The sequence below is a fragment of the Amblyraja radiata genome, chromosome 28 (genome assembly GCF_010909765.2).
Source record: "Amblyraja radiata isolate CabotCenter1 chromosome 28, sAmbRad1.1.pri, whole genome shotgun sequence".
NCBI lineage: Eukaryota > Metazoa > Chordata > Chondrichthyes > Rajiformes > Rajidae > Amblyraja > Amblyraja radiata.
In genome coordinates, this window is record NC_045983.1 from 25797506 (window position 1) to 25825369 (window position 27864).

At 41.3% G+C, this 27864-nt stretch overlaps 1 protein-coding gene across 1 annotated transcript in view; it reads left to right on the plus strand.

The window, feature by feature from the left end:
* The first annotated feature begins 11213 nt into the window (after positions 1 to 11213).
* The window catches only part of caln1 (calneuron 1), a 281363-nt gene continuing 264712 nt past the window's right edge, over positions 11214 to 27864 (plus strand). Inside the window, exon 1 of the mRNA XM_033046149.1 lies at positions 11214 to 11506. Coding sequence (XP_032902040.1) covers positions 11386 to 11506 — 121 coding nt within the window. The 5' untranslated portion in view covers positions 11214 to 11385. The remainder of the gene's footprint in view (positions 11507 to 27864) is intronic.

Consider the following 27864-nt stretch of genomic DNA (forward strand, 5'->3'; position numbering starts at 1 on the left):
ATTTATGAAGGTCCATACACAGTTGATTTAGCTGAGAGATAGATACATAGAAAATTAATGCAGGAGTAGGCCAATTTGGCCCTTCGAGCCAATATGATCATGGCTGATCATCCAAAATCAGTACCCCATACCTGCTTTCTACCCATATCCCTTGATTCCATTAGCCCTAAGAGCTATATATAGCTCTCTCTTGAATACATCCAATGAATTGGCCACCACTGCTTTCTGTGGCAGAGAATTCCACAGGTACACAACTCTCTGGGTGAAAATGTTTTTCCTCATCTCAGTCATAAATGGCCAACCCCTTATTCTTAAACTGGGGTTCTGGACTCCCCCAACTTTATTGATAGTTGATTTATTGATAGAGATACTTTATTGTCTCTGAATCCATTGTCTACCTTGCCGTTAAGTCGTTTTTCCTATCTTATTTATTTATTATTTTGATATTTTTTATATTTTGGTGTAGCAGGTTGTTCAACTGAATGCCTGGAGGCCATTTCAGAAGGACAGTTAAGCCTTCACCAAGGGAAGGTGGTGCCTGGAACCTTAAGTTGATCAGTTTGGGTAGGAATGTCAAACTTTCTTCCATTAAAGTCATTTGTTAACCAGTGGTGTTTTCACAGTTAACACCGCGGTTGTGTGGACTCCATGATTGAGACCAACATTTTTTTTTCCATACTGCTCAATTAACTACAGAATATGAAATATTACGTATGAACAGTTTTTTGAACTTTAACAATGTCACTACTTTAAGTGTTGCATTAAGTGACTAACTCTGCGTTGGCACCATGTTTTTTGCAGAAGATTCCAACACAATCTGTGAAGGACCCTTGAATCAATTACAAGCTGCTTGTATAAGTTCTTCACGTATATATCTCTCTACATTTTGTAAACGACTTTGCTCATGGTAAAAAAATCTACAGATCAAATGTTATTTATATTGGTGATGAGGATAGTGAAGAGTCATAGGGACTCTATGAAGAACATAGGGTTATGGTGAGAGGGGAGAATTTTAGTGGGGAACTGGGGAGGGGGGGGGGGGGGGTAACAAAAGCTGGTGGGTGTATGGAATGAATTGCTGGAGGAGGTAGTTGAGACAGGTTCTGTTATAGCATTTAAAAACCATTTGGACAGGTACATGGATAGCACAGGTTTGGAGGAATATGGGCCAAACATGGGCAGGTGGGACTAGTGGAGATGGGACGTTGGCTGAAGTGGGGAATTTGCGCTGGAGGGCCTGTTTCCATGCTGTATGACTCTATGATTCTATGACTCTATGACACTGCCGTAAAGATGACAAAGTCATTGAGGTTGACTAATGACTATGTGTCTGCATTGGATGTGGTTCTTTAAAGCTCACCATTAAGCTCAGCAAACCCGAGCTGAAGGCTTGAGCAAAAGGAAAGGCAAAATATGTAGCACCTTCTAAAGTGAGCATAGATGAAAGTTTGAGCCTGGTCATTGTTGAAATAATAGAGAATACAAGTTACTCCAGCATCCACCCGCATCTTCGTCAGTTCGCTCCCTGGCAATGCACGCCGGATGATGTTAAAAGCACTGGAGGTCAAAAAACATGACTCGGGATTAAGGGGCAAAGATCAGTCATGATTGAATGGCGGAGTAGACTAGATGGGCCATATGGCCTAATTCTACTCCTATAACTTGTGAACTTAGTTAAACTTCGATAGACGTGGCCTCTGAAAGTGCAGAGGAATTTCCGTTGATAACAAATATTAGTCCAAGCACGTTTTTTTTTTTTGTTTATTTTATTAGAAGTTAATACAATACAAAACAATACAGTGGCACCTAATTTTAGGTGCCAACTATGTCATACCGTAATCCATTCTATGTACAACCTCTAGTTTTATGTTATGAGTAGGCAAGACAAGAAAAAGAAAACAATAGAAAGGGGAAAGAGTGGAAAAATAGATGGTAGAGAGTAGAAAAATGTGAAGTGTGTATATAAAAAATAAAAATAAAAAAATAAAATAAAAAAGAAAAGGTGGAAAGTAGAAATAGAAGAAAAGGCCCCTTAAAAGAGAATTTTTCAAATCTATATTCGGAGATGTAGATCTATCCACGTCATGAACTGAAATCAGCAAATCCTTATGGTACCGCTGCATCACATGATTCCAAAAAGTCGATGAAAGGAGACCAACTCCTTAAGAATTGGTCATATTTATCTATTAGTCGGAGTCTCATTTCTTCAAGGCGTGCTATGTCCATCATATTCCTAATCCACATTTTAACAGTTGGTATGGTTGTATTTTTCCAAAATTTAAGTATCAATTTCTTTCCAATTATTAACCCATAATTAAAAAAAACATTTTGGTCTTTATTTAAATTGGTGTCTTCTCCTATTATTCCAAATATAATCCATTCCATTTTGGGTTCTATTCTTGACTTGAAGAGCTTTGTAAATATATCAAATATATCACTCCAAAATGTATTCAACTTTGTACATCCTACAAATGAATGTGTTAAATTAGCGTTTTGAAACAAACATTTATCGCATCTGGGAGAGACGTTTGGATAAAATTTATTCAACCTCGTTTTTGAATAATATAGTCTATGTAATAATTTGAATTGAATTAAATTATGTCTTGTATTAATAGAACAGTTATGTGTATTCATCAAATACTTTTCCCATCTATCCTTCGAGATCTTTATCATTAGCTCATGTTCCCAATCTTCCCTTAGTGCTTCTGTTGAGGGTGATTCTCTATCTAATATATTATTATAAAAGTATGAAATTAATTTTTGTGAATCAGCCTTAATATTCATTGCTTCTTCTAAAGGGTCTAAAAATATAGTTTGAAATCTATGTATATATTTCTTCATAAAGTCACATACCTGTATATATTTAAAATATTGATTATCCTTCAATTTAAATTTTAATTTTAATTGTTGAAATGATAACAGTTTACCCGATTCATACATATCCCCTACTTTCCTAATCCCCAGTCTATCCCATTGTTGATATGTGTTGTCGATGAGAGAAGGTTTGAATGCGGGGTTGTTCAATAGTGGGGTTAGTACTGATAAATTATTTAATTTCAAGGATACTTTTATTTGTTTCCAAATTCTTATTATATTGTGAATAATTGGGTTCTTCTTATATATTATACTATTCAATTTTATCGGTGAGAGCAGGATCGTTCCTATATCGTGCGGATAGCACTCCTCTTTCTCCATTCTTATCCACTCCAACTGCTGAGTGGAACTATCCAGCCAGTACATTATGTTCTTAATATGCACTGCCCAGTAGTAATACATAAAGTTAGGTAATGATAAACCCCCAACTTCTTTAGATTTGCACAAATGCTTTTGTTGAATTCTATGTGTTCTGTAATCCCATATAAAATTAGTGACAGTGGAATCTAGTTTTTTGAAAAAATATTTTGGAATATATATTGGGATCGCTTGAAACAAATATATTAATTGTGGTAAGAAAGTCATTTTTATAGCGTTAATTCTACCTATCAATGAGAGCGGAAGTGTTTTCCAAAATTTAATCATATCATTCAGTTTATTTAATAGTGGTATAAAATTGGCACTAAATAATGATTTGTGTCTTCTTGTAATTTGAATACCCAGATACTTGAATATTTCTGTTGCAATTTTGAAGGGGAATTTTAGTAAGTGTCTCGAATCCTGTGGTTTTAAAGACATAATTTCGCTTTTATCCCAATTTATTCTATATCCTGAAAAAGAGCCGAATTCCTCAATTAGTGTTAATAAGGTGGGTATACTCGTTTGTGTATTAGTAATATATAAAAGAATATCATCAGCATATAGTGAAATTTTATTCTTTGAATCCTTAGTGTTATATCCGTGAATATTCGGGTAATTTCTAATCCTTTCGGCCAACGGTTCTATCATAAGGGCAAATAGCAATGGTGATAAGGCACACCCATGCCTATTACCCCTTGATAAGTAAAATTTTGGAGATAGCGTATTGTTAGTTAATATTCTTGCCGTAGGTCTATCGTAAAGTAGTTTAACCCATCTAATAAAATTCTCTCCCATATTGAATTTTTGGAGTACCTTGTATAAATACTGCCATTCTACTTGATCAAATGCCTTCTCTGCATCCAGCGTGATAACTGAAATATCTTCATTGTCCTCATTATGAGAGTACTCCTATAACTTGTGAACTTAGTTAAACTTCGATAGACGTGGCCTCTGAAAGTGCAGAGGAATTTCCGTTGATAACAAATATTAGTCCAAGCACGTTATATGGACCAACAACTGGAGTATAAGTTCTGACATCAAGTCTGGGTCCTGTGAGTGCGAATGTGTGAAAACAGATCTAGCCGGAAGCACTGCTGCTGTTACAGTGGGAATCGTGTGCTGTGAGGGAGAGATAAGATTATTCTACTGTAGAAAGCAAAAACACCTCACTGTGCGCAAAGTTGAACGCAGGAAGACTAAACAGTGGCAGTTAAGAAGCAAGCCTATGGGGGAAAGTTTGCCCAGCTTTGAGGCAAATGATCTACATGGGATAGGCATGTCATGTGGCACATACCCCAAAAGTTGCAATAGAAAGAAAAGAATAGCTCCAAAATTCAGTAGACGGTGAACAATACTCTCGGCTCATATCTCAAAGATTTGATTTGGCAGGAAGAAAGAATGTTCACTGAACTGGATCTGTCCCAAGCTTATTCCCAGCTTCATGTTGATGAAGATTGTCAATGTTACTTGATAATTAACACCTACAAGGGGGTTTATACGTATATAAGCTAGTGTATGAGATAAGGCTGCTTTGAGTTATTTCAAGCAATAGTGGGTATGTTTCTGCTGGGAAGCCAGTTTTGTTCAATCAGGATTAGATTCTAATTTCAACAGCTGCCGAGGTACTTAAGTGTTTAGAAAACTGCATCAACATAACTTGAAGCTTGAAAAGCAAACTAATATGTTTCCAGGCAAAACTTTAAGGTTGACAGTGAATGAAAACAAGCTGCAGACAATTAACAACAGAGTTAAGGCCGTCATTTGAGCCAGCAAATCAAAAATGTTTTACTAAGTACCCATAATTTCTAGTAAAATGCTACATTTTGAACAGACCTTGCCTCGGTGTTGGCATCTCTTCACCAGCTACGAACGAAAAATGAGTCATTGCAGTAGAGAAAGGATCACCAAAAAGTGTAAATTAGTGTAAGAAAAGCCTCAGGGTTGAGTCACTTCTGCTGTAGGATGACCCCGATCAAGGACTAAGGCTTGTGATGTCATGGCAAGTGGCTATGAGAAGCCAAGCAGTTATGTGTCATGCACACTGACCAAAACTGAAAACAAAATGCACTCAAATAAATCACTGTTGATTATATTTGCAGTTACAAGACTTCATCATTTTATTTTATTAGTAAAACCATTGATGCTTGTTGCTGGCCATCAGCTGTGTGGGCTGCTTTGCGAGTGAAGTCTGCCTTCCATATGATGGGGACATCAAGGAAGGAGAGGTGAAAGAAACAGCCTTTTGTCTCAGTGCAACTCGGGCGTTGAGCATCTAATAAGTCTGCTCCATGAAGCAGCCACAATTCTAGAAAACAACATTTATATTTTGCTGTCACACTAGTGAAAATAGCTGGTGCTAGGAAATTCAAATTGCATGACAACGTTTGTGTATTGACATCGCAAAGCTGGGAATTCTGAAGGTCATTGAAAAATACATTAATGCCCACACTGACCATGGAACTATACAGTAAAGAATAGCAGAGAAGACTATTAGATTGAATATATTTCAGACATGAGAATCAATGTGATGATTCTCCAATCTGAAGAAGGGCTCCGACCTGAAACGTCACCCATTCTTTTTTTCCAGAGATGCTGCCTGACCCGTGGAGTTACTCCAGCCCTTTGTGTCTATCTTCAGTATAAACCAGCAACTGCAGTTCCTTCCTATACATGATGCTTCTAATGTGTGTCGGGGTGTGAAGACATTGTTGATACCATTGTTGAAACCAACAATACTGGGTGTTTCCATGACTTCTGCACCTGGGAAAAAAAGCCCAATCTCTCCTTTCTCTCTCCCTAGCTATATTCCTCCAATCCAGGCAACATCCCTGTGAACCCCCTCTGCACACTCTCCAGTGCAATCACATTCCTGTAGTGTGATGATCACATTCTAACTAGTGTTTTGCATAGTTGCAATACAAAGGTCCAACTCTTTTGGTCTATGCCGCGATCTATGAAGGCAAACACGCCACCAGACTCCCTGTTCGTGATCATGTTTTAGTGACCTACTGTTTACTATATATCATACTCCTAATTGATTTTGCACAATGTATCACCCCACACTTATTAGGATTAAGTTCCATCTGCCAATGCTGCACATAACTTTCTACCTCATCTATATCCTGCTGTGGCCTCAGACAACCTTCCTCATTATCCAAAACATCAAATTTCATATCATCTACAAACTTACTAATCATGATCCCTGCACGCACATCAAAGACATTAATACATATCACAATCAGCAAAATATCCCAGTAACAAAACCTACAGTCTACTACAGGTCACAGACCACTGAACAGAACCATCCTTCCACTCCTGCCTCCTTATCACCAAGCTAATGCTGAATTCAATTAGCAAGCACACCTTGGGTTGTTATGCCTTAGCCTTTGGATCACTCTATCATGCTGGACCTTGTCAAATGCCTTACTGAAGTCTGAATAGACAATCCTGCTGCTCTGTCATCACCAATCTCTGGGAGAATTGCGTTCATGTATGAGAAGTGTTTGCAGTCTCTGGGCCCATACTCACTGGAATTTAGAAGGATGAGGGGAATCTCATAGAAACGTCATCATTATGGTGAATGGTGAACCTGTGGAATTATTTGCCACAGAAGGCTGCAGAGGCCAAGTCAGTAGATATTTTTAAGGCAGAGATAGATACAGGTGTCAGAGGTTATGGGGAGCAGGCAGGAGAATGGGGTTAGGAGGGAGAGATAGATCAGCCATGATTAAATGGCAGAGTAGACTTGATGGGCTGAATGGCCTAATTCTACTATTCCTTATGACCTTATGACTTAAACCTACCGAATAGTGAAAGGCTTAGATAGAGTGGACGTGGAGAAGATGTTTCCAATAGTGGGAGAGCGTAGGATTAGAGGCCACAGCCTTAGAATAAAAGGATGTCTCTTTATAATGATGAAAATAAATTTATTTAGCCAGAAGATGGTGAGTCTATGGAATTCGTTGCCACAATCAGTGGAAGAGCTAAGTCATTGGATATTTTTAAAGTGGAGATTGATAGGCTCTTGGTTAGTAAGGGTGTCAAAGGTTACATGGAGAAGGCAGGAGACTGGGGTTGAGAGGGGGGAAATATATCAGCAATGATTGAATGGTGGAGCAGACTCAATGGGCTAATTTTGCTCCGATTATCTTATGATCTCCTGTGTTATCTTCTGAAAAAAATCTAACAAATTAATGAGATGGGATTTCTCCCATAAAAAGCCATAGTATTCATCTCTAATCAGCCTCCCCCTGCAAATGTACAAAAATGTTCTCCAATAATTTCCCTACCACTCATCAGCCTGTAATTATGTTGTAGAATCTGCTGATGCAGAGAAGGTGAAATGCAATTAGTAAAGGGTTAGTGTAAATGGGGACTAATGGCTGGCATCGACACAGCAGCCTATGCTTTGTGACTCTATGATTCTGTGATAGTGTGTGAAGAGATTTTGAATGCACTGCAGATGCTTATTTAGGGTGCTTATGTTCTTGTGTATAACTCTATTCACTCTGCAATAGGCTGTGATTAAAATCTCACTGAACACACATTAATTTGATTTCCCTGGCGGCCATGGCAAAATTTGGATATCTATCCAGTCTCTAGTTTACTACTTTAATAATATAGATTGTGCATCTATTCTGTCCTTACCTTAAGCTTGACCACAAGTGTTGTCATGAGTGACCTGTTACTCTGTCATCTCCCTAAACCCCATTGTGGTCCATCTTTTTCCCGGATTTCCCGGAGTAACGCTTCATCCAAAGAGATATGAATAGCCACCACGTCTCACAGCTTTCCCAAAGCCAATGTGAACACTTGTGGCAGGTGGTTGAATACTCTATTGAACTTCTACAAGTACTTGACAGTGAGCATACTGACTGGTTGCATCTTGGTCTGGTTCAGAAATGTAAACATTCAATAACAAAGGAGGCTGCAGAACGTGGTGGGCATTGCCTAGCCCAATGTTATTGTCACATGTACCTCGGTACAGTGATCCATCATGGGTACTGCCCTCGCCACCATCAAAAGGATTTACAGGAAGTCAGCTAATATCATCAAAGACCTAGACAACTCTTGCCACGGTCTCTGCTCGCTGCCACCAAAGGGAAGAAGGTAAAGGAGCATGAGAGCTGTTATATCCAGGTTCAAGAATAGCCTCTTCCCATCAATCATTCGTGAAGCACCCTGCACACCACTAACCACAACACTGAAGAAGGGTTTCGGCCCGAAACGTCGCCTATTTCCTTCGCTCCATAGATGCTGCTGCACCCGCTGAGTTCCTCCAGCAATTTTGTGTACTATCTCTGCACTCCTATGCACTTTGTACCACTATGGTTCTATGCATTTGGGTTTTTACACTGTAGCTATTATTGTTGTTGTTGTTGCACCTAATTTGCCCGTAAAGCTGCAGCAAAAAGTGAATGGCATTGTTCCAATTCATATCCGGTGCACGGGACAAACAAACACTATTGACTCTTGACACTAACTGATAAAGAGCTGGAGCACTATGTTGATCATTCTCCGAGATAAAATACCCCAAGGTGCCCCTGCTTCAATCCTGAATCACTATCTTGTACCATCTTAGTGATTTCACACTTTCTCTATTTTTCCTCCCATTAAGCCCATCTCTTCATCTCATTTACACTAAATTGCTAACTTTCCACGGAGAAATAGAGACATTGACTCAGCCTGCCCCCCGCCCCCAGGCTACCTAATAGTGTTAAATGTTCCCATTCCTCGACTGTTTCTCCTCGAACTACTCCCTTTTCAAAACAACTTCTGTCCTCCTCTGAATCGTCGGAAGATGGGCGCCCATGACCTTATAATTCAGTAGATAGACACAACAAGCTGGAGTAACTCAGTGGGACAGGCAGCATATCTGGTTAGAAGGATTGGGCGACGTTTCGGGTCGAGACCCTTCTTCAGACTGAGCCCATTCCTTCTCTCCATAGATGCTGCCTGACCCGCGGAGTTACTCCAGCATTTTGTGTCTATCTACTGAATCGCGTCGTCACCAACACACACTCGCCGCCACTTGCATGAACACACACTGCTCATTGCCCTGTTATTTAACACCCACTTTCCATCGTACGTTCATTACCACACATTGCCACGAATACTCCCACAGTCTGGCTCTGACCGAGACACGACTGGCAGCTGGAGTGATCGGAGGGAGACGAGATCAAGGGGGAAAGCAATGCCTTTGCAGCGGGTTGTTTTGCGTGTGCAACATCAGAGGAAGATGAAGATAGACACAAAAAGCTGGAGTAACTCAGCGAGACATTCCTTCTCTCCAGAGATGCTGCCTGTCCCGCTGAGTTACTCCATCTTCGATTTAAACCAGCATCTGCAGTTCATTCCTCCACATTAGAGGAAGGTGACTTGGTTAAACAGCCATGTGCGTTCATACGAAGGTGATCCAGGAAAATAAGTACATTTTGGTAATTCGAATGAATGTTTTGCTGTGCTAGGGTTGATGGTGAAATATTTATTCTGCTCTTGGTGGGGGGGGGGGGGTGGGGGGGGGTATCTAGGAGAAAGAGCCATTCTGAAGCCAAGCCAGTCACAGAAGGGAATTTCTCTTCACTAAACGTTGGAAGGGCGTGTGTCTCCCACTAATAGCTGTAGTTCCAAGCTGAGCTACAACCTGAAACCTTGAATTGATAGATGTTTGCAAGTTAAGAATCTAGAATCGGTGCAGTCTGAAGAAGGGTCCCGACCTGAATCGTCACCCACCCTTTTTTTCTCCAGAGATGCTGCCTGACCCGCTGAGTTGCTCCAGCACTTTGTGCCTATCTCCGGTATAAACCACCACTGGCTATTGCTTCCTCTACACAGAGCCGAGGCAGAGGGAGGAATGTAGACCAGCACTGATCTCATTGATTGGCCGTCTCCCCTCGAAGGGCTGAATGGCCTTTTTTCCCCCTCGATGGTGGGGCAGGGTAGTGTGCGCATTGGGAGTGATGTTGGTGTGGCCACGTTTTGCTGCTTATTTTAACGTGCTGATCACGTTGCTTGTGTTTAATTCCAGGAGCACGCTGAACAGTTGGTTGACTTGTGAGAATCTGTGCAATCTCGGTGCAAGATTCGCAACCATTTTAATGCCGATGTCCATTAAAAGGGTGACAAGAAGGAAGGTCTACATCTAATTTGGCCGGCGAAAGATTTAAATGGAACATGCTTTTTAATTGATGCCGCTCAAGACATGCGCCAAACACACAGATCTGACAGGATAAAAGTGGTCCCTTTAAAGATTCACCATTGATCCGAGGACAGGCTGTAGCCAGGTCAACTGGAGGAAGAGCAAACGGATTTCACTTCTAAATCTGCCCCAATGTTTGGCGTCGAGGCGAGAGCAGGAGCAACTTTGGGCATGGCCGCGCTGGAAAAATCCAAGGCACCCGTTTGATAAATGGGAGTTTCAAGCGAATGGAACTCCTCCGCTGGCACTGGGTCCCGACTGGAAATGGGGATGTGAGAGAGACAGCGGCGACTTCACCAGCAGCCCCTGACTCCGAGCTCCCACAACCGGCCACCCCCTTGCACCCTCTCCACCCGGGGCACTGGTCCAGCTGCCAGCCCATCGCCCTCTCGTCGCCGTGCCGGGCAGAGGGAAGACTCCGCTCTGTACAGTGGAAGGTGACAGGCGACCTTCTCCGGATTACAACTAACGAGCAGGACAGCAGGTAACTTGCACCGAGCGGCTCCACCATCTCATCTTCTCGCCGAAGATGCTGCCGCCGCCGCCGTCGCCGTCTTGTAATTGCAGCGGGTGAAACTGACCCGGGGTTATTGGTCCTGATATTTGCAACACCCCATTTCCACCCACTCAGCCCCCTACCCCCCCCCCCCCCCCCGGTCCCTTCCGTCTCTCTCTAGAGAACCATCAAACGGAGTCCAGTTACGCCTATTTTTTTTTAAAACAGCTTCAAGTACAGCTACAGCCTCTCATAGCAAAGCTGAGCTAGTCGGTCACCCTCCACTGAAACCTTGGCCACCTTGCAAGTTGGAAGAGCGGTCGCTGTCTCTCTTTCCCCCCCCTTGGCTGGCTGGGATATTCGGGGTCTCGCTGAGCCAGGATGGGGCCGGAGCCCGAGGAAACCCGGCACAACTCGGGCTGACGCTAGCATTTGATTTCTCTTGCAGCGGGCGAAGATGCCTTTCCACCCTGTCCACACCGGCCTCTTGTACAAAGGGAATAATTACCTGAGCGGATCGCTGTCGGACGGGAGCGAGAGCGAACAGTTGGCCAACATCTCAGAAGAGGAGTTAGACGGTGGGTGCTTTTCCCTCTCTCTCCCCCCTCCCTGACCTGTCCTTGGTTGCTATGTTGCAACAAGCGTACGGGTTACCGGCTGGGCACAATCAGTAGCAACCTGATCTGACCTGGCGTCTCATTCACAAAGGAAAACAAAATGTTGTGATTGTCAGTGCGAGTGACGGGCTGGAACTTTGTGCCAGGGGACTGGCCCATTTGGGCTGAATGGCCTCTTTTACGCGCGTTGCCTTCCATGTAATTCTTGCAAGAAACGCAACAGGAAGCAGAGTGACTCGTCAGTACTGTTTGACGGCCAACTTTTGATGCAAGGGAACATTGCCAATTGCATCAAAAAGACAGCGTTGCGCCGTTAGTTGCATCCACTGTGCGTTAAAAGGCAATGTTGTCACTAACCCCTGTGCAACTAGTTACACTATCGCAGACTAGAAGGCACTGGTTGCAGATTGCTGGCTGCACCAGGCACTAGATTTTCTCGAGGTTTCATTCCGGTTGCCTCGACACAGAATCAAATGTTCCGGACGAACTTGTCAATTTTAAAGACAAGTGTTCTCCGGCGAAACTATTTGCGGATTTGTCCTCGCCCCTAAAGTGAAATTATTTTAACATGAGTGACTGCTGGTTGTTATATAACTCGGTGGGTGACACGATCGCGGTGCTGTAGGCAGATTAGCAGCGATTTCCCCAAGGGTTAACTGAGTATTCAAACAGTGCGTGTCCCAGCAAATCTCTAACGTGTACAAAGATTCAGGTCAGTCTTAATTAAGATCGAGATAGGTAGTATTCATTATTTTCGGCTTTAGGAATCCCTGGACTGAAAAAGGACAGATTATTAATTCATGAATAATACATTTTTGATTTAGTCTTCATCGTTAATTTTATTTTATTTTTACAAGGAACCAAAAATTTTAAATAATATATTTACTTGTCACGGAAAACGATATTCCAATTTATTCCTTTGAAGAAGTACAAATATTTAAAATGTATATATATTTTACCCTATTAATGCAATGATTGAATAGTCTGCGCAGTTCGTTCCATTTTAATGCCACCTACCAGACAAACAAAACATTGTCAGTAACCTCTCTCCGACGAGAGTTCTGCACACACACCTTACATTTCCTTATCTCTGTATCTCCCCCTCCCCTGACCGTCAGTCTGAAGAAGGGTCTCGACCCGAAACTCACCCATTCCTTCTCTCCAGAGATGCTGCCTGTCCCGCTGAGTTACTCCAGCGTTTTGTGTCTATCTTCGGTTTAAACCAGCATCTGCAGTTCCTTCCTGCACTGTCAGTAATTATTTAATCCATCACCTAGTGTATATAACCCTTGCATATAAAGAATGAATGCACAAAACAAAAACCCTGCCATTTCAATATTTGCATTGAAGGCTTCCAGAGGACCAGATATGCAGGAGTAGATTAGCTGGTTCCTGGAAAAATTGCAGCCAAATTTAATGGGGCAAATTGCCCAATTATCTGCAGTACCATTCATTGATTCCACAGGTGAAAGTAAAGAACATATAACCATCAGGAAGTCTAAGCAAAGGAAAAGAAGGAGGGGGCACAAGTGTCATTTTCATTTTGTGTCTGGTATAAATCTGCAGGAATAAAGTACATGATTGTATTTTCATGATAACTCTTCTTGGGTGAAATAAAATGTTATAGGTTCCGAGACATTTCGATGGTCTGGGGACAATTTGATCGATGTAATCCTAATTCAAAGCAGTATCATCTAGAAAAGTACAGTTAGAAATACATTTAATGCAAGTGAAAATTGTGGATCTGCTTAGGTTTAAACAGAAATTGAGTGCAAGGTTCAGAAAAGTTTCAAATGAATAAAACAAAAATTACAGTCCCAGCTGTCAATTTAGGACAGAGGGGAAGACTTAGATATGTGAGTTATCATTGTGTCTGTGTTGCTGAGTTGAATATTCTTTCACTGCTAATATGAACTACATAATATACTGGCAGGTTTGAGAATGTATAGCCAAACCTAAATGAAAACCTGACATCATGCACCCTAATCAGGCCAGAGAGCAATAAAATGAGGCCATTTAGCCCATCCATCTGTGACAGCTCATTGCTATAATAATCTGCCCCATGTCTTGCTCTCTTCAAATGATTACACATTTCCTTAGATAGTGCAAAGGTCTCTCGCTGCCTCAACCACTTTACAAAATGAAGTGTTCCATCTAATCTCCACAGGAGGGGCCTCCTCATAATCTTCTTTCTCTTTAAATCAATGACCCCTAGATACCAGAGGACATGAATTTCCACTTCATCCAATTTCTCCAAATGTTTTCACACCAATCTGTTTCAAATAAAATCTAGTCTCTTGTGCTCCAAAGAATATAATCACACAGCTCCTACACCTTCCTCCTAATTATCATATCCTGTCCCTGGGTTCATTTATATTCTGCACTTTTTTGTAGTTTTTATAATGGAGTGCTTGAAATTGCAACACATATCTGATAAGATGTTAAAACCTTGCCTGAAAACAGTGCCTCTGATAATGTAGCACATCCCCTGTGCTGCATTCTAGTGTAGAGCATTGAAGATTTGAATCTTCAGACTTTTGACTTAGGTGAGATGGGTATTAACTGTGTCAAGGTAGCACAACATAAGGATCTAAAAGACACTTGGACAGGTAGAAAGGTTTAGAGGGATACGGACTAAACACGGGCAAATAGGACTAACTTAGATGGGACATATTGGTCGGCATGAACGTGCTGGGTCGAAGAGCCAGTTTCCCTGCTCCATTACTCTATCTCCATTTAGAGTCACAGTCATAGAGTGATACATTGTGGAAACAGGCCACTCGGCCCAACTCGCCTACACTGGCCAACAATGTCCCAGCTACACTAGTCCCACATGCCTGCGCTTCGTCCATATCCCTCCAAACCTGTCCTATCCATGTACCTGTCTAACAGTTTCTTAAACGATGGGATAGTCCTAGCCTCAGCTACCTCCTCTGGCAGCTTGTTCCTTACACCCACCACCCTTTGTGTGAAAAAGTTACCCCTCTGATTCCTATTAATTCTTTTCTCCTTCACCTTGAACCTATGTCCTCTGGTCCTCGATTCCCCTACTCTGGGCAAAATACTCTGTGCATCTACCCGATCTATTCCTCTCATGATTTTGTATATCTCTATAAGATCTCCCCTCATCCTCCTGCGCTCCATGGAATAGAGACCCAGCCTACTCAACCTCTCCCTATAGCTCACACCCTCTAGTTCTGGCAAAATCCTTGTAAATCTTTTCTGGACTCTTTCAAGCTTGACAATATCTTTCCTATAACATGGTGCCCAGAACTGAAAACAATATTCTAAATGCGGTCTCACCAACGTCTTATACAACTGCAACATGGCTTCCCAACTTCTATACTTAAATCTCTGACTGATGAAGGCCAAAGTGCCAAAAACCTTTTTGACCAACTTATCTACCTGCGACTCGACCTTCAAGGAAGCGTGCACCTGTGCACCTAGATCCCTCTGCTCTACAACACTAACCAGAGGCCTACCATTTACTGTGTAGGTCCTGATCTTGTTAGCCGTCCCAAAGTGCAACACCTCACACTTCTCTGTATTAAATTCCATTGATCACAACTATCTTCACTATCTGCAAAACCTCTAACTTTGAATCATCAGCAAACTTGCTAATCTTGCCCTGCATGTTCTCATCCAAATCATTGATGTAGATGACAAACAGTAAGGGGCCCAGCACCAATCCCTGAGGCACACCACTAGCCACAGGCATCCAGTCTGAGAAGCAACCTTTCACCATTACTCTCTGCTTCCTTCCATGGAGCTAATTTGCTATCCATTCAGCTATCTCTCCTTGGATCCCATGCGATCTAACCTTCCAGAGCAGCCTACCATGCGGAACCTTGTCGAATGCCTTACTGAAGTCCATGTACGCAACATCTACAGCCCTGCCCTCATCAACCTTTTTGGTCACGTCTTCAAAAAAATCAATCAGATTTGTGAGACACGACCTTCCACGTACAAAACCATGCTGACTATCCCTAATCAGCCCTTGTCCATCCAAATGCCTGTATGACCTATCGCTCAGATATATAAAGGAATCATTTTAGTCAAGGAGCTTATTTGAACAAAGAATTGAATATAATAAATCAAATTCACATTAGTTTTTACATGTGCTAAAATAACCATTGCATGACATGTTATCATTAAAGATATATGCAGAAAAATTTATTGAAGTAAAAATAGCAGGATTATGCAAATTACATTCCAGAATCCTTGCAGGAATCTGTGTTTGAAAGATTAGCAATAATGCGTTAAAACTGTAACACAATGTATGCTCCTTTTGATAGTGTTCCCTGATGGGAATAATGAATGAAGGCCTGTAGTTCCTTTGTTTGCTATTGTAATGAAAATATAATTTTCAAAGATCCTTGTTTCAGGTTAATAAGGGTGACTGGAAGATTCACATGCCACAAATGTTAAGAATGTAAGCAGGTGATACACCTCTGTTACAGCCTCCCTGCTAAGGCAAAGTCACCATATACACTGCTTCCCCATGTCCAAATAGCTGATGTATCGTCACAGTGGTAGTTGCTGAGGGTCTCAAGCTACCCACTCCTCCTGCACTCTGGCCAATATTTATTCTCCCCTTCTTTCTTTCTGCTAGAAAATTGTTATCACTGTCATGTGTAGGAAGGAACTGCAGATGCTGGTTGAAACTGATGATAGACACAAAAAGCTGGAGTAACTCAGCAGGACAGGCAGCATCTCTGAAGAGAAGGAATGGGTGACATTTCGGGTCGAGACCCTTCTTCAGCTTTTTGTTATCAATGACATGTTTGGATGTAAATTATCTTGTCATTCCTCACCCCTCTCACTGCTTCAATGTTACAAATTCATCATTATTATTTCATGTAAATATACCAGATTACATTTGAAGTAAAATACTAAAGTTTTTCATGTGAATCCATGTGCGTAGGAAGCCAAATTACTTCATTGTTAATCACCTTTATCAAGGCCTTTAATAAGTTGACCTGTTCCATGTGTTTGGAGAGACAGAAACTCCCAGAGCATCAGTGAATGACAGTTCTTTAATGTCACAGAGTTATACAACACGGAAATTGTCCCTTCAGCCCAATTTGTCTCTGCTGGCCATGTCGCCGTCTTGAGCTCGTCTCATATGCTGCGTTTAGATCGTGCCGCTCTTCACCTTGCTCTTAAGAACCTGTCCAAATCTCTTTTAAAATTGCAATTGTACCTGCCTCTACTTTACATTCATTATGATATCAAAGTGACATAATTAATGGAGTTGTTGCCTCAAGAGCTCTGAAAACCTGGCTTATGCTTCACAACAGGTGATCGGATGGGTTTCCTCTGATTTTCTCCCACATCGCGAAGATGTGGAGTCAGCAGATTCATTGGCCACTGCAAATTGGCCCGGTGTGTAGATGTATGATAGAATCTGTGGGGAGTTAAATGTGAGGAGGACAAGAATGTTGTGAGTGGAATTGGAGATATTTGGTCAGTATGGATTAAATGGCCCTAATGTGCTCCACAACTTTGATTTATCAATAATAAAGCACTTTCAAGCATATTATATATTGTGCAATTGGTGCAAAAAATAGATAAAAGTAAAGGTTAGCTTGAGAATATTGTGTGTGGAAATGTTAGCCAGTATCTGAGAGAAATGTGAGGTAGGACCCAGTTAATCTTCTTATAGTTGCTGACTAACCTGTTGTACATCCCAAACAACATTCCAGACTTTATGTGGAATACAATGAAGTAAATGTATATTTGCTGGGGTAACTCAGCGGGTCAGACAGCACCTCTGGAGAAAAGGAAGAGGTGACGTTTCGGGTCAAGACCCTGTTCACCTATTCCTTTTCTCCAGCGATGCTGCCTGACTCGCCGATTTACTCCAGCTTTTTGTGTCTAGCTTCAGTTTAAACCAGCATCTGTTGTTCCTTCCTACACATTTATTTTAGTTCATGTTCTTTCAAAGAATGTGGGTGACCCTGGACAGGCCAACATTTGGCATCTGAAAACGAATTATTTCGTTTTAGTTTAGTTTTAGAGATACAGCGCGGAAACAGGCCCTTCGGCCCACCGAGTCCGCGCCGAATAGCGATCCCCGCACATCAACGCTATCCTACACATACTCGGGACTATTTACACTGATACCAAGTATACAAATCCAAGTCAATGAACCGACAAACATGTATGTCTTTGGAGTGTGGGAGGAAACCGAAGATCTCAGAGAAAACCCACATGGTCACGGGATGAACGTACAAACTCCGTACAGACATCACCCATAGTCAGGATCGAACCCAGATCTCTGGCGCTGTACGGCAGCAACCGTACTGCTGCGCCACCGTGACGTCCTATGACTTGAGAGACATATTAGTTAGTTATGTGCCAACCACTTTAGAGTGTTTCTGGAGTCTGATAGAGACCTCCTTCTGATTAATAAACCAGAGGGCTCGACACAAAAGCACAGGACACCAATAGTCCAGTAGAAACATGATGAGCTGTTCCTCAACGCAACCAACATTCTTTCATGAAGTGCTTTTAAAATAGTGAAACATACGTGGACAATTCACAATCGTGTCATTCAACCAAATTCAAAGATAAGCTGATAATGAAATATTAGGAAAGATCATCCAATGTTTCAATCTGAAGAAGAGTCTCAACTCGAAACGTCACCTATTCCATTTTTCCAGAGATGCTGCCTGGCCCACTGAGTTTCTCCAGCATTTTGTGTCTACCTTCGGTTTCACCAAACAGTTGATTTTACGGAATGTCTCAGATGAAGTAGGGCAAGTGGAGTTAGGAGAAATTTGCAGAGGGAGTTTGCGTGCTCAGAAGACACTGATTTGGTTGCACATGGGGTGAGGGATGGAGTGTCCAGTTAGAGAATATCATGGATTAAAGCCCAGGTCTGTCCTGCATTAGTAGAGGATGTAGTGGTGATTGTCCACGTATCTGGGCTAAGATAGGATAAATTTCAACTGCTCCCGATGACAATCCATTTCCTGGAAAACAGGAAGGGGAAGTTGAGGAAAATATGAAGCTAACTATGATTGTGCGGTATTATTTACGACCCACTTATGAATAACCATCTGAGCAAAGTACGAGGGGCCTGAAGATGACCATGAAACTTAATCATCACATGGATCACTGCCTCAGATAAGATAGGAAGCGCAAGAGGAGAAATCAGAGGGAAATTGAAAAATATCACTCTGTATTTGCTCTGCACACAATTCACTTTGTTTAAAGAATGAGCAGGAGTGAGATAGAACCAGATTTATGACGGGATTCTAAGCTGTACTATTGCTCTGCATTATTTCCCAGGAAAGAAATTGGTGTGAAGAATCTCGGCATAAACCGTGAATTGCCAGATAACATGAAAGCAGTCTCCTGCAGTTTATCAGATGAACTCCCATCAACATCCAGTGCTAAATCGGATAAGCATAACAGAAATACAGAGCAATCACGCACACACATAACTGAACAATAAGTGCGCCTTTGATCACTCATCCCTTCTCAAAATGTTGAAAATAAATTCAGATGTATTTTCCAAGTCAATGCAGCACAGAATGTCTTCCACACTTCCAAGATTAATAACCCTTGTAAGTAAGTGACATTGCCAATATCCTGCCATATTTGATAATCTCTCTTCGTATTAGATATTGATTGGGCGGTCACCTCACGAATGGTAAGGTAGTGAAATGGAGGTGAGGGTAAGAGGAGGGAAAATGGAGTGCAGATGTGACTGGGGGGGTTAAGAATCGATATAGAGCAACAACATGGCGTACTGAGACCAAAATGGCCGTAAAATTAACCTGGTTGATTTAGCTGAACGCTGGAGCGGAACAGTGTCGCAGCTGGTGGAGCTGATGCCTCTCGACACCAGAAACTCAGCTTCAATCCTGACCTCGGGTGCTGTCTGTGTGGAGTTTGCACGCTCTTCCTGTGACCATGTTTGTTTTCCTCTGGGTGCTCCAGTTTCCTCCCACATCCCAAAGACATGCGGATTTGTGGGTTAATTGGCCTTTGTAAATTGCACCCCCCTAGTGTGTACGGAGTGGATGCAAGAATGGGTTAACATGGAATTAGTGTGAACGGGTGATCGACATTTGGCATGGATTCAATGGGCCAAACAGCCTTGTTCAAGCTTTGAGAATTGAGTCCATTTTACAATGGTCCATTTATGAATGTTATGATTAAATTTCACTTCAGAAAACTGTCATTAGTTTTTGATCTAAGAAAAAATTGAAAATTGCTGCGCCAACAATCTATTTTATCCCTATATATTTGGGAAGTCATTTGTTAATTATTAGCAGAACTGCAGGATATAATCTGTGAAAGTTTAACATTTAATGCAAGCCCTCGTATCAGCATTTTGGATGAAACATTTGCTTACATGAACTCCACTACAAGGACAAAGCCTCTCAGATAATAATTTTAGTCAATTAATTAAAAAAAAAAACATCATCTGATTTCCTATTTAAAATTTTAATTCAGTTTTGGAAATATGTTTTAAAAGCAGACTATAGCAATACTGGAGAAAGCTGGAAATACTCAAATGGTTAGTCAGCATCTGTGTAGGGAGAAGCAGTATTAATGCCACAAACTTTGTTTTTCTCTCTCATGAAGATGGGTCCTGACCCAAGGCATCGCCTGTCCATTCTCTTCACAGATTCAGCCCGACCTGCTTAGTGTTACTCCAGCACTTTGTGTTTTACTCAAGATTCCAGCTTCTGCAGTTTATTGTATTTTTCTCCTTCAAATGGATGTTCCTTCTTCTAAGATCTCAGTTCAGTTCTGTTTTGTTTATCGAGGTACAGTGAAAAGCTTTTGTTGCTTGCTAACCAGCCAGTGAAAAGACAATACATGATTACAATCGAGCCATTTACAGTGTGTAGATACATGATACGGGAATGTTGCTGTAGGAGTAAATATTTAAAAGATCTAGATGTAGAGATCTACATCGTATTCTGTGCTCTCACATTTATCTTCAGTCTCTATTCAAATCCCATTCTACAATTCCAGTCTGAAACAGGACCTACTTGTACTGACACGAGAGCACTGGTTTTGATCACTCTCCTGTTCCTGTATCTCATATGCAAAACAATATATACAAGTACAGCAGGAAAATTCACAGCTTCTGACCCATCAGTGCTCTCAGAATTCATTAACATTCCTGCAAACAATAGGTCTGCTGATAATTGTAAAAATATGATGATTGCTCTATACCAGTGCAAACACCTCACCATTTATGTCAGGCCTTAGCTGGAGAGGGTGCAAAGAAAGGCTTGCAAGGCTTACAATGTGATCAGTCATGGCCTACTCCTGCACCTATTGTCTATTGACAATACCAGCAGTGTGAGGTTAGATGAATGGGCTGCATTTATTTAGGACAGAGAAGGTGACTTGCAGTCAGAGAGTCATATAGCATGGAAATGGGCCCATCAACCCATCTAGTCTATCCCAATCAAGAAACTTCATCTAAGTTGGGCCAATTTCCCACATTTGGCTCATATCTCTCTAAACCTTTCCGATCCATGTACCTATCCAAAGGTATTTTAAATATTGGCATTGTATCTTCCTCAACAATTTCCCTTGGCAGCTCGTTCCATTTACCTACCACCCTCTGAGCGAAAAGATTGCCCCTCAGGTTCCTATTAAATCTCACCTTAAACCTTACAGTATGTCCTCTGATTCGTGATTCCCTTACTGTGGGGAAAAAACTCTGGGGATTCAACCTACCGGCTCCCCTCATGATTTTATACCCCTTGATAGACGTCCTAATGATCAGCAAAGGCTTTGTGAGAGTAATTAGACCATTTACACTTGTGGTGAAGAGCAAAACCCCAAAGGATATCAGCACAAAGTAGGAAATTTATCCAGAGATGGGTGGAAGTGTGAAAACATGGTGATTTGTTGAGGCAATATGGATGCACATCGATGGATACACAAGCGATGAAGAAGGGAATGGAGACTTGATGTGGTTGAACTGGATAAGGAATAATGAGCTTAGATTCAAGTGAAGTATGAATTGTCTGGACTCCATGGCCTGTTTCTGTACAATATGTTCTTACATAGAACATATTATACAATAAACAGTTGTTTATTGTGCAAAGTCTTCTACAATAATCTACCTGGTACCAATTACACAATATCTTGTTATGGTTTATGCCTTACAGGTGAAATCGCAATAAGATTAATTTAAAATATATCTCGAAAATCTTCTACCAATATCACATGAACCTGCCTCATGAGTGTAACAAATCTCCTCAGCATCAGAGCATAACCATTTTTAAAGGATTTTGGGGTCCTTATTAAAGGCTACCATTGTAAACAATTCTCTTAATTCCTTCAATTTAAGTCTGGTGATTTGGCGGTGGCTTGGAATATCTGGTGGGTTTCCAACTGATTACTTCCTGGTCTCGAATCATCTTTCTTCCTTGCTGCCTCAAAGATTCAGAGTTCATTTTACAACTTGAACAATCTGAAATAGATTGCGCGTGGCGGACCCGATAATTTTCTATCTTTTAGCCACGCTAACACACTGAAAGGTGGTTACTGCACCGTTTACATCTATCCGCTCGAGCTAATCTAAAGCTGTTTTTCTCCGAGCAATTTTCCGGGTCTACTTTGTTATTAACCAGCACCATTTTCCATTTAAATACCTCAGTGTGCTCATTGGGTGATTCTAATCAGGCTTCTGTATCAGGCACCAAGTCTGGACTCCTGCTCTATTTTCAGTTGATTGCTTTTGAAGTCAAGCTATGTTTCATTTCCCTTCATTTGTAGATGGATTTATGCAATGCTTTGCAGTTTGCTATTTCCCTCTGTGAGCAGGTGTTGGCTCCTTAAAGATTGATCAGCACAGATGCTTTCTTGTTTTTCTTGAGATCCACGGGAGGTATCAGTTATCAGAGTTTAACCACCCCAGAGTCAACTTCGATTGGCTTTGGATTTCTTTATTCAACAAAACCAAACACCCTAGTCCCAATAATCAGGTGCTCAATTTTTAGCCGGCTATTACAATATCCCTTTTATTTCATTACTATCTGCTTTTTGCCTGAGATCCATAACATTTGGTAAAATTACTCTTTGTCTGAAAAGCTGAGGGTTAGTTCAGGCAAATCAATATGAATATGTACCAGCCAAGCCATGCCTAATGTGCTTGAGAATTTGAAGGAAATATATGGATCCTCAGAGGTTTCCACATAAAGGAGGATATTGATGGGAATGGAGAGATGTTAACAGTAGTATCCATAGGGATAATTCTGAGCATACATCTCAATATATACACAAGTGCCTTGTCATATAGAACCACTATCAAAACTGCCTGATGACAAAAATAATGATTAAGTTAGCAGTCTGGACAGATGGTAGTCAAAGATTTACCGAAGCAAAATATGAAGTTTAATATAGTTTAGAGATACAGATGTAAACAGTTCCTTCAGCTCACTGACTCCACGCCAACTAATGATCACTGGTCCACTAGTTCTATCCTGCACACTATGGACAATTTACAGAAAATAAATTAACCTACGTAATTGCACATCATTGGAATGTGGCAGGAAACCGGAGCACCCGGAGAGAACGTACAAACTCTGTACAGATGGCACCCATAGTCAGGATCGAACCCGCTTCTCTGGCGCTGTAAGGCAGCAATTCTACCGCTGCTCTACTGTGTTGCCATAAATATTAAGTAATGTTAATTGTTGGAGGAGGGTACATATTTGAAGGGAATTGGAGATTCAAACCCTCAAATAAGTTAAAAATATGTTCACAATGTTGCATTAAAGACATCATTTTAGATCCTTGTTTTTAAATATTAAAATGTACTGTAAAATACAGGAGCAAAGAGATTAGACTGTGATGGAATATTAGAGTGTAGGAAGGAACTGCAGATGCTGGTTTACACCGAAGATAGACACAAAAAGCTGCAGTAACTCAGTGGGACAGGCAGCATCTCTGGAGAAAACGAATAGGTGACGTTTCGGGTCAGGTTCAGATCATATTAGGTTCAGTTTGATTGCCTTTCCTTCTTGACATAAAGACCATGGCATGAGTAGGGAGAGATTAATTTAGACATTGATGAATATTTAAATCTGTTGTTATGAAGAGAGACCGGTGAAAATGACATGCTTTTCATTAGAAGATGTCAACAGATTTCTGAAAATTGTGAGAAGTTTTAATAAACAACTGCTCTGATTTTCACCCTAGCTATCTACTTTAATGCGAGGATGCTTGATTTTCTGGGTTGATTATTAGCACGTTTTGCAGTACATTGGCACTTTATGAGGCTCACGATTACAGGATCAAATGCACAAGATAGCACTGAGGTGATTTTGGATAAGCCCACGCTTCCCTTTGTCACCCAATCTGCCCACACCAGATCGGCCACTTCGTAAATGAACACAACGGGGATCTGGATTGTATCATGATTATCCCCTCACCTACTTCCCCAGTCTTTGCGTTGGGGTTGAATTTGGGGCTTGTGATGCTGGGACAGAGGTTAAAAGAAGGACAACAGTAAGTTACGGGCAGACAGTTCTTCAGCCTGAAGTGTTGTAGATGTGAGAATGATCAGTATAGGGGTATTGGTTTTCTCCATATGTGTAAGTGAAATGGTTACTATAATAGACACAATAATTAAATATGTAGATGATACAAGAATAGGGAATATAAATATATATAACATAGAAATGCAACCTCTCTCCAGGAAAGAGAAAACCACTAACAAGTTGGCTTAGAAACTAAACTAAACTTCCACAGATGCCTCTTGATCTCCTGAGTTCCTCCAGCAGTTTGTTTATTTACCTTTGCAATTTTTTGCTAACTTTTATTCTTCTCTAAGCGCACAAGCCAATTAATAGTAAGATTAAATGAGAATTTACCAGTTTGAAGTTTGATCTGTATTTTATGAGGAGTTACGATGAGGGATTACGTGAAGAACCCCGCCACGACGCATGCGTGTCATTCTTCAAAGCAGCGGTGTGAAATCACAGATAACTGTAATGACTAAACATAGTAAGATTAGAGAAGAGATACCAGTTAAGTATATGATCAAGGGTGGGAGCGGAGGGCACGTAATCCCTCATCGTAACTCCTCATAAAATACAGATCAAACTTCAAACTGGTAAGTTCTCGTTTAATCTTACTATTTTACTTCGGAGTCACGTGAGTGACTACGTGAAGATTTTAAAGCTCTGTGATTTCATGCCGTGGAAACGAGTTCATGCATCAAGTCTGCCTTGATGACTGTAGGAGGAATTGTGTTAACATAATTTGGACATGAATTCGACATTGAAATCATAAAATTTATTAACACAAATTTATAACCCCTTTTTATGGGTTTAAATTAATTTACAGAACTTAAATTTGTTTCTGCAAACGTTCCAGGTTTCATTACTGGTTTATTGTAAAATAATTGGAATGTTTTTCCCCCCAGACCATCCTGCTGCCTTGAGGATTTGGTCCATTGGTACATCCAACTGTATCGCTGCCGATGTAGCTGCAGCCCTGGTGGAATGAGATTTAAATATTAGTATCCACCCCAGCCTGTGTTAGCACCTGTTTCAGCCATCTTGAGATGGTCTGGACCATCACTCTTTTGTGTGGTTGCTAGTGGCTGACCAAAAAGTGCCTTCTCATTGCCTCTTAGGATTTTCGTTTTCTCCATGTATAACGACAGATGTCTTATTATACACAGACGGTCATCTGTTTGGGTATGACTTAAATTGTATATTGAGGCCTGCTGATCCCTGTCTGTTCTGCTTACTAACTCATAGATATGAAACGTAATATTTTCTGTTGAGGAAGTCATGTTGTCCAGTCTTAGTTTATGCAGTGACTGTACCCCCTGTGCCGTGACCAATGCCATTAGCATGACTGTTTTTAATGTCAGTCTGTGTAGGGACAGAGCTGTTGCTGGAGACCAATTCCTGAGCATCTTCAGGATAATACTTACATCCCATATTTGGGAGTACCTGGTTCTTGGGGGATTAGTATTAAAAATTCCCCTCATAAGTTTTGTTACCAGTGGGTGAGTCCCAACAGAGTAACGCTCTGTCCCCTGCCATAGGTAAGTCGATAGGGCACTTCTGGCGCAGTTGATGGCACTGTAACTGAGCCCCTCATCATAGTGGAGGCCTGCCAGATATTCCAGAACAGACGGGATGTTCATGTCTCTGTAGGTGATGTTGTTTTTATGGCAGTGCATCGCCCACTTCCTGATATAGACCAGATACTGTTTTTTGGTTGACTGTCTTTGGGCCGCCGAGATCATGTTCACTGTTCGGTCCGTCAGTCCCAGTTGTAGTTTCGGCCCGAAACGTCGCCTATTTCCTTCGCTCCATAGATGCTGCTGCACCCGCTGAGTTTCCCCAGCAATTTTGTGTACCTCCAGTTGTAGTAGAGGTGTTTTTAAAACTCTACAAATTAATAAGTTCAAATGTTTATGGCATGGGTGGCTATCCCTTGTTACGGGATGTAGCAATAAATCTGGTCTATGTGGGATGGTGATACATGGTTCTAATACCATGTTTAATACCACTGCGAACCGTGGTTGAGTAGGCCAATCGGGTACTACCAATACCAGACGCAGCCGACTGATGAGGCAGGAAGGAGGGAATGCGTAAATAAACAATTTCCCCTCCAATGCAGCGAAAATGCATCTGTCGCCGCTGCCCCAGGGACTGGTTCCCATGAAACATAATTTGATAACTGGTGGTTAAGTCTGGATGTGAATAGATCGATATCTGGTGTTCCATATTTTGCTGTAATATCAGCAAATACTTTTTTATTCAACATCCATTCGGTGTTTTCATTAAATTTGCGTGACCTGGTGTCTGCCACTAAATTTAGTCTTCCTAGTAGGTAAGTGGCTGATATCCAAATATCTCTCTGGATACACCATTGCCAAATTGTATTAGCCAGATTGTCACATGATGTCGATTTGTTTCCACCCATGTGGTTAATGTATGCTACCACGGTGGTATTGTCTATCTGTAGTCTAACATGCTGGTGACATGATCCAGTACAATATGACTTTAGGCCATGGAATGCACCCAACATTTCCAGGTAGTTTATGCCCAGTGTGAGTAATAATGATGCCTCCTGAGCAGTCCATCTACCTCCACAGCTGGTGATGGTATTGGTGGCTCCCCACCCAAGTGCACTGGCATCAGTTTGTAGTACCATGGAAAGGTTACTGACAATGATTGGATTGGAAAAAAGCCAGATGTTATCTATCCACCATTTTATTCCATTTTAGCTTGATTGGTAGTTTCATAGGTCTGTCAAAGTGACCTGCATTAATTTAGAGTGCTTGTATTTTTGCTCTCTGTAAGTTTTCGTAATGTAGAGGTCTAAATTGTGTGGCTGGAAAGGCAGACACCATTTGCCAATTACTTTTGCTACCAATCTGATGGATGGTTTGCTGATGTCAATGAGGTTATGCAAGCCTCTATTAAATCTCTAGCCTTTCCCTTAGGCAGAGTCACCGACATGTGAACTGAGTCAATGGTGAAACCCCCAAATAGTCCATAGTAGTGGAAGGCGTTAGTTTAGATTTAACTGGATGGATAATAAATCCCAGTTTTTCAAGTAACTGTTTTGTGGCTGTTACAGTTTGTTTGGCCAATTCCAAAGTTTTGCCCACAATGAGAATGTCATCTAAATATGCCATGACCATGTGTTTACGTTTCCGTAGAAACGCTAGGGCTGGTTTCAAAATTTTTGTGAACAGCCTGGGGCTGATGATAATACATTTGGCAGTGCTTTATACTGCCAGTGTTGTCCCATCCAGTTGAATTTTAAGTAACATCTGTGGTCACCTCGTATAGGCACTGAATAGTAAGCATCTTTTAAATCGATGCTGGCCATGAAGTAACCTTTGGAAATTAATTGTTTAGCAGTAACAAAAGTATCCCATTTTGTCAGATCTATGGTGATGCGACAACCACCATCTTTTTTGTTTTTGATAAATATATTGGACACGAATTCTAATGGTTCGTGTTGAGTTTTCTCAATTACACCTTTTATGTAAAGCCGCTCTAGTTCAGCTTGCGCTTTTGATTTTTCTTTATCAGAAGGCACGAACATTTGGTTCGGTATATGTTGAACTGGAGGGCTGTACTTGTGTATAAACTCTATTGTATATCCCTGGATACTGCTTAAGATGTAAGTATCGGTTGTTAACATGCTCCATGCATTCAGAAAAGAGTGTAGTCTCCCCCCCAACCTCCATGCTCCCTGTATTTTGTAGGGAACCAGACCCACCTACCTCCATAGTTACCAGTGGCAGGTTTACTTCTTTTTGTAGGTTCTTCGCTGCTGTTGTTGCGCTGGTGTCT